The sequence below is a fragment of the Cavia porcellus genome, unplaced genomic scaffold (genome assembly GCF_034190915.1).
Source record: "Cavia porcellus strain 051 isolate PalLab524CR breed Dunkin Hartley unplaced genomic scaffold, mCavPor4.1 scaffold_9, whole genome shotgun sequence".
NCBI classification, from domain to species: domain Eukaryota; kingdom Metazoa; phylum Chordata; class Mammalia; order Rodentia; family Caviidae; genus Cavia; species Cavia porcellus.
The window spans coordinates 71,812,486-71,820,898 of NW_026947492.1; the positions used below are offsets into that span (position 1 = coordinate 71,812,486).

At 34.1% G+C, this 8,413-nt stretch overlaps 1 protein-coding gene across 1 annotated transcript; it reads left to right on the plus strand.

Annotated features, from left to right (window-relative positions):
• The first annotated feature begins 3,450 nt into the window (after positions 1-3,450).
• Positions 3,451-4,383, plus strand: LOC100715189 (olfactory receptor 2D3). The gene has a single exon (XM_003462442.4). It carries the CDS (start codon positions 3,451-3,453, stop codon positions 4,381-4,383), a length of 933 nt encoding a protein of 310 aa, XP_003462490.3.
• Positions 4,384-8,413: the final 4,030 nt, after the last annotated feature.

Sequence of the window (8,413 nt, forward strand, 5' to 3'; positions counted from 1 at the left end):
AAAAAAATATGAGCTTTGCACTTATTAAATAGAAGGTTCTATAAGCATCCCTGTCATCAAATTAATTGTTAATGTTGTTCAAATTTTCTGTGTTCTCAAACACAAAACAAATTTTCTATATTCTCACTAATCTGCATTTATCAAGAGAGGCATTCAAATGTTTCTGTCTGTGAATTTTTCTAATTAACCCTCCAATTCTATCAGTTTTTTCTTGCATATTTTCGAGCTCCGTTATTAAGTGCTTTCATATTAAAGTGTAAGTTTTGTCTTTGTGATGAATGATGTTTTTGTCAGTCCAAACTACCCCTTATTTCCAGTTATATTCTGTAATTAGAGCTAGAATTTTCTCTCTGACTTTGGTAAGGTCTTTCTGGTTTTCTTACAAAACCCATGTTTACCTGTTATACATTTTTTTATCTTTTGCTTTTACCAAACTATGTTTTTATATTTAAAATGTATCTCTTGTAGACAAAATATAACTAGATTTTCCTTTTTGTTAAACTGACAATCTTTGCCTTTTAATTAGAATATTTAGTCTATTTACTCTTCATGTAATTAAGAACCTGATAAATTTTAAGTTATAATCTTATTTACTTTCCATTTCTTACACCCATCTTTGTTCTTTTCATTCTCCTTTTGTGCCTTCTTAACTGACTATTTTTTATTTTCCATTTTCTGTTTATATTTAACTATAACTCATTTTTTATGCTTTCTTGGTTATTTTGGGAGTTACAATATGCAATTCTTTTTTTAAATATACAATTCTTTTTTTAAAATACAATACACAATATATACACAATATACAATACATAATATACAATTCTTTTTTTAAAAAAAAGATTAAGATAAAAGAGGACATAACAACACAGGTCAAAACAGAACAATTTAAGCAACATAGTATTTCACCACAAGACAATCCGACATAACAGTAGCTACCATAGTGTCTCTTTCTTTGAAATATTTCAGTATACCTTGATATACTATAGTATCAAACATAAAAAGACAGTGTGAAACCATTTAAGAGAATGAAAGTATTACAGGGTATTCAGAACCCACTAATATAAAAAGAACAATGGTTACTATATTATCTCCTTGTGTATAAAAAATGCTTATATTATCACATGTAATAAAATCCAATAACATTCAACATGAGAAAACCGATGGAGATAGAAGAACATAAGCTTGGTGGGACTTCAAAACAAGATGATATTAAATCATCACTAGCTATTACAATGTCTTGTTTTCTTCAAAATAGCTGTTCATACCATCACAGACAATAAAATCAAACAACCCAGAATAAAACCATTCCACTTAATAAATGAAACCATTATAAGGCTTCAAAGCAACATAACATGGAATCATGATTGCCACATACTTTTATGTATTTTACCATTTCTTACACTAGGGAAACTATTCGGTATTTATACATGTGAGTTTGATTTATTTTGCTTATGAGTATGATCTCAAGCTACGTCCATTTATTTATAAATATCTCAATGTGATCATTCTTTATAGCTGAGTAGTAATCCATTGTATAAAAATACCACAACTTTTTTATCCATTCCTCAGTTGATGGGCACTTAGGTTGTTTCCAATATCTGGCTATTACAAATTGTGCTGCTATAAAAATATCACTGTGGTATGATGTTTTCAGTTCTTCTAGGAATATGCCTAGAAGTGGAATAGCTGGAACAAATGGGACTTCCAATCCTAGCTTTCTGAGAAATCTCCACAATGGTTGCACCGGTCTACACTCCCACCAACAGTGCAGGAGAGTTCCTCTTTCCCCACAGCCTCTCCAGCATTTGTTGTTGGCAGTTTCCTTGATCCTGGCCATTCTTTTGGAGTGAGATGGAATCTCAGGGTTGTTTTACTTTGCATTTCTCTAATGAGTAATGATGATGAACATTTTTTCATGTATTTATTTGCCATTTGTATTTTTTCATCTGAGAATTGTGTGTTCACCTCAGATGCCCATTTTTGGATTGGATCCTTGAACTTTGGGGGTCTTTTTAAAAATTCTATATATGTTTTACACAGAAATCCTTTGTCTGAGGGATAGTTCACTGAGATGGTTTCCCAGTTTGTAGGTTTTTTTTTTTTTTTTTCATTATGCTAGAGATTTCTTTTGACGTGCAGAAGCTTTAATAAGACATGATGCCAGTTGTTGATTCTGGGAAGTATTTCCCATGTGGTTTGATCCTGTTCATGAATTCTTTACCTACTCCTATGTCTTCAAGGTTTTTGCCCAATTTGTCTTCTAATAGATTTAGTGTTTTAATATTCAGATCTTTGATCCATTTAGATTTTAATTTAGTACATGGTGATAGGCACGGGTCTAATCTTAGTTTTCGGCAAATGGAGAGCCAGTTTTTCCAGCACCTTTTATTAAAGAGACTGTCGTTCTTCCAGGGAAACTGTTTGGCCCCTTTATCAAAGATATGGTGGTTGAGTGCGTTTGTAGTTGTGGTTGTATTTTCTAATCTATTCCATTGTCTTTTTATTAGAGTACAGTGTTGGTTTTACTACAGTTGCTTTGTAGTATAACTTCAAGTCAGGGATTGTGATGCCTCCTAACTTGCTTTTGCTGCTTAGAACTGTTTTTGCTATTCCAAGTTTCTCCTGGTTCCAGATGAATTTTAGAAGTGATTTCTCTAGATCTATGAGGTATGTTGATGGTATTTTTAATGGGATTGCATTGAATCTGTATAACAATTTTGGGAGAATGGCCATTTTCACATATTTAGTCTTCCTTTTCATAAGCAAGGGATCTCTTTCAATTTTCTGAGATCGTCTTCAATTTCTTTTTTCAGTGTATTATAATTTTCCTTATATATGTATATATCTTTCACTTCTTTCTTGAGAATAATTCCTAAATATTTCAATTTTTTTTTGGTTGTTAGTATGAAGGGTGTGGCTTCTGTGATTTCTCTCTCTGTGATTTTGTTGTTAGTGTATAGAAATGCTATTGATTTTTGAGTATTGATTTTGTGTACAGCTACATTGCTGACAAAACTCCGTGGCAAGGATTCTCAATAAAGTTTCTCGACTTTGACTAGTTTGATCCAAAATCTTGTAACATTACACAAGGTCCTGTGTGATCAGTGGCATTACCAGGTAAATTTAGGGGGAAATGGGGCTGAGGATTTAGCTCAGCGGCATAAGCGCCTACCTTGCAAGCAGGCAGTCGTGAATTCGATCCCTGTTACCGATAAAAAGGAAAAAGACAAAAAAAAATTTAATGGGAAATGAAGTTGATTTAAGTTGCAACTAACCAATAAGAATTTAAATATCCATTTCTTTTCAGAACAAGCTGGATAGGAAAAAGCTAAAAATATCCAATTTTGTGTCAATTTTAGCATGAATGTCTTCTGCGGGACTTGACATCATAAGCCCAACACAACCTTTTTCTTTCTGTTTATACCAATCAGTAAATGGGAATAAATCTCAATGGAAAAAGAAAACCAAACCTCAGTAAATGAGTTTATCTTCCTGGGCCTTTCACAAGACTTTCAAACCCAGATTCTGTTATTCATTCTTTTCTTCATCATTTATTTGCTGACTGTATTTGGAAACCTACTCATCATCATTCTCATCTTCATAGATTTGCGGCTTCATACCCCCATGTACTTTTTTCTTAGAAACCTCTCTTTTGCAGATCTCTGTTTTTCTACCAGCATTGTCCCTCAAGTGCTGATCCACTTCCTTGCAAAGAAAAAAAGCATTTCCTTTTTTGGATGTATGGCACAGATAATTGTCTTCCTTCTGGTTGGGTGTACAGAGTGTGCACTCTTAGCAGTGATGTCCTATGACCGGTATGTGGCTGTCTGCAAGCCCCTGCACTACTCCACCATCATGACTCAGCAGATATGTCTCCAGTTGACGATAGGCTCCTGGGCCAGTGGGGCCCTAGTGTCACTGGTTGATACTATCTTTACTTTCCATCTTCCCTACAAGACACAGAATATAATCAACCACTACTTTTGTGAGCCTCCTGCCCTTTTGAAGCTGGCTTCAGCAGACACTTACAGCACAGAAATGGCCATCTTTACTATGGGTGTGATAATCCTCCTAGCTCCTGTCTCCCTTATCCTGGTCTCTTACTGGAATATCATCTCCACTGTGATCCGGATGCAATCTGGGGAGGGGGGATTCAAAGCTTTCTCCACCTGTGGTTCTCATCTCCTTGTTGTTGTTCTCTTCTATGGGTCTGGAATATTTACCTATATGCGGCCAAACTCTAAAACCACAAAAGAACGGGATAAGATAATATCCGTTTTCTATACAGTAGTGACTCCAATGTTAAACCCCATAATTTATAGCCTGAGAAACAAAGATGTTAAAGGAGCTCTCATGAAACTATCTGGAAAAAAACCATCTTAGAGTACCCTGATGAGTCTGACATTTAGAGCCACGGTAACAGGTTTATGACAGGCAGATACGCATTAGACTATTTCAGGAAGAGGCACCAAAATGAAGGACATATTGCAGAAACCCTGAACCTTCCACTCTACACTGGAACATAAGGAAGAAATAAAAAGGTGAGAAGTTATTTTCTGATTATGAAAGATATCAGGTGCTATTTTGAGAAGTGTGTAGCTAATACAGCTTCATGAACATGTTTTTCTGATTGTTTGTTTTTTATTGTTGTTGTTGTTTTTAATTATTTTGTCTTATTTAAGGGAAGATGCTTTATTTTTAAGGAGGAAAAAAACACAGAAGACAGAATACTGCCCCAAAGAGGAGTAAAGAGGCCAGATGGCTGCACAATGGGCATGTCTTAAGTGTGAATACAAATGAATCTATGAGGCTTATATCATATTAATCTGAAATAATATCTAATGTGAATTTCATGCATGATTCTTACATCAAAGACATTACAAGTTTGGATGTCCTTGTCATATAAACCCTAGAATAGACCCTGATTAAAAGAATCACAATATCTAGAAGAATCTTTAATACTGGGATTTCATACCTAAGAAGGTATCAATTTGTATAAGATATTGATGGCCATACACTTCTTAGTTTATGATACTTTCTTCTGAAACTCAAAAAATGAATTTAAATGACAATCTCAAATATCATATAAATATAGACTATCAGAGTATAAAGGGAATTCTGCAGTTGTTTACTCCAACTACAATATGAGACTACTGCATAGGAGGACTATTGGATAATTTTTTTCAGCATTTTTCTGTCTAGGAATGATATGAGCTCTTTGATCACTTTTATATATGTAAGCAGTTTATACTATTAGATCTTCCTCATGTTAAATTAGAGTCAATTTTCCGATATCTTCAACTTTTTCTCAAGTATTACTCCTAAAGTATTTTTTATTATTCTTCTTTATCACAACTCACTGAATTCATTTAATTTGTCCAAATTCAGTTCTCACTGCACTGCCCAGTTGTTTGTGTTTTAATTCCTTCCTTTATCTAATACACCTTCATGCTCTATATTCATCCTAGGTATCTTCCTTTCAATGAGCCCAGTTTATCAACAAATATTTCTTTAGAAAGTAAGAGAGAAATTATAGTATAAAAAACTGACCAATTCTAGGCTGACCTCTCTATAGGCTCATTATGGCTTAACATCTTTCGAAAGGCCAATTCCAGAGTTCACTTCAGGTTCTCATAAAACTCTGGTTCATTTAAACAGCCTGAGAATTACTTATTTCTTGTATCCCGACTCCTAATTAGTCACATGTTTAGAGAGGTTTCTAAATCACATATTTAGAGGGTGTCTTATGGTAATTATTCTATAGTTCCCATAAATGGGTCCAGAAACTACAGATCCCAGTAGCTCTACACCAGAATTGACTCTCCTCAGTGAACAGCATCTAGAATCTGGACTGACTCCTTGTTTAATTCATGCATTCATTTAAAAACTGGCTACTACCCTATTATTTCATCTTATTTTATCCAACTCTGAGTAAATGGCTGACACATAATAATTATTAATATGTATTTTAAAAAATTTTTGTTATCCTTTTAAAATTACTGGAATAGTACCACAATAGCCAAATCCAATCTGGGGTACAATTATCAGCAAAAAACCCTTATGTACCAGTGGAGATCCAATAATTAGGACAGAGAATGAATAGGTTGAATTGGTGACTCTGGGTGCTAGTTGCCACTCACATTAGATCAATTTCAATGAAGGGATGCAGAGTAAGAAAATGGAATCAGAAAGTGTGGGCACTAATTTGGAGAAGTTTCAGCATGAAAGAGAAGAAAGAAATAAGGCTGAGAAACTAAAATGGTGAGGTTTTTAATTTTTATATTTGGTTCCTGAGTCATTCTTTTTCCTTGAAGCCTTTGGTTCCTAGTTCATTGACATTCTGCCCAGCCTACTTATGGCGCCTGTTATACATCCTGATTGTTTTAATTTTCTCATTGAATGTAATGGCCAAATATTTTGAATACTCATATTCATGGATCCCACTTCTTCGATAATTTAGCCATTCACTCCCACAGTCATATCTTAAATATTGCCATTACTTATAACTATCATCTCCATTGTATAAGTTACAAACCTGCAGAATCCTGAACAACAGAAAGTAGTGACTGTTTTATAGGTACATGTATTTGAAGTGTTTTTATGCAGCACTGGATAACTTATACGGAGGCACATTCATCCACAAAAAAACATGCCAGTGGAGCTTCACATTACCAATAAAAACCTGCCTGCTTGAAACAACCACCTCTCTTGCTATGGAAGGAGATAAGGAATAAAGGTGCAGCAAACTTGTAATAAAAAATATTTAGTATGTGTACCCAGAAATGATAATAAAGATAATGGGCTATTCAGAGTTTTTTCATGCAACTTTAAGCTAAAGATGAGAAATATCAAAATAATGCCAGTTCTGGTCCTGCAGCTAGAACCACAGGCCAAATTCATATAATAAAACTAGTCCGTGAGAAACTGACTGCCATTCAGCACTAGATGGCACAATCTGCACAGACAGCACCACCGTGCCATAAGCACTGGATAATGCTGCTGCAGCTACTAAGCCTGGAAGCTGGTTTTGCTATATATGCTGGTTCTTCAAGAAAGAAAGGGGAGAAAATTTTTTTTTGGTTTGCTGTCAAACACTACTTTCAGCTAGACAATCAAGTTGTTTAACTGCTGACTAGTTATGCTGATAGTTTGTAATTTTAATATGCTATAATGAAAATAGCATTCTATCCTTCTGATCTTCATTCCCAAAACCTGTAATCTCAGGTTAATTGTGAAAAAATATCAAGCAAATTCTGATACAGAGCCTGAAAAGTACCTGATCAGAACTCCACAAAACAGTCAACATTATCAGAAACAAGGAAAGCAAGAAACCATCACAGACAAGGGAAACCTAAAAGGATATAATGGTCACATAAAATGTGGTATCTTTTTTTTTTTTTTTTTTTTTTTTTTTTTTGTCTTTTTCCTTTTTATCGGTACCGGGGATCAAACTCATGACTGCCTGCTTGCAAGGCAGGCACTTATGCTGCTGAGCTAAACCTCCAGCCCCAAAAATGTTGTATCTTGAATAAGAAACTGAAGAAGAAAAAAAAAATACAAATGATAAAAAATAAAACAAGCAAACATATAAACTAAAGAAATATGAATAAAGTTTATGGATTTTAGGTAATAAGACTAGCAAAGTTATTACTTGTTACAAATACAGCTTAATAATGTAAGATGATAATATCAGATTTCTGATTGTGGGTATATGAGAATCTGTACTATTTTCTTAATTTTTTGTGCTTATACAAATTCCCTAAAAAGCCTATTTTAATAAAGAAAAATGTTGTTGTTTTCTCATGTAATAGATTTAATTTAAAGTCTATTTGAAATGTCTCGGGGCCAGGGATTTAGCTCAGTGGCAAAAGTGCCTGCCTGGCAAGCGTGAGGTAGTGAGTTCAATCCTCAGTACGGCAAAAAAAAAAAAAAAAAAAAAAAAAAGAAAGAAAGAAAGAAAGAAAATGTCTCTAATTTTCTGAATCCAAGTAATATGTTGTTATGTCACTGGAACAGAGACAAATAACTGAATTCTTGGTATTGTTAGCCTATTTGCAAAGTAAAAGTTTCCCACCATCTCCAAGACTTACATAGACTATAAAGAAAAGATGATCAGAAGTAAAAAATTGACAAATTTCCATGACACATGACACATGACACCAAATCATGCTCACTAATATCATTACTATCTACAAGTTCCAGATTGACCCAATATAACTCATGATCCATACAATGCAGTGCTCTGAGGATAGGTCACAAAACATGAAATGAAAAAAAAAATAATAGCTTAACATGGAGAATACTTCTGTTGAATGATAAGGCTCTCCTCTTCCGGTCATACTTACTAGTACATTACCAATACCTCCAATGCCTAGCATAGTATCTGCCACATACTAGGTGTTCAATAAAAATT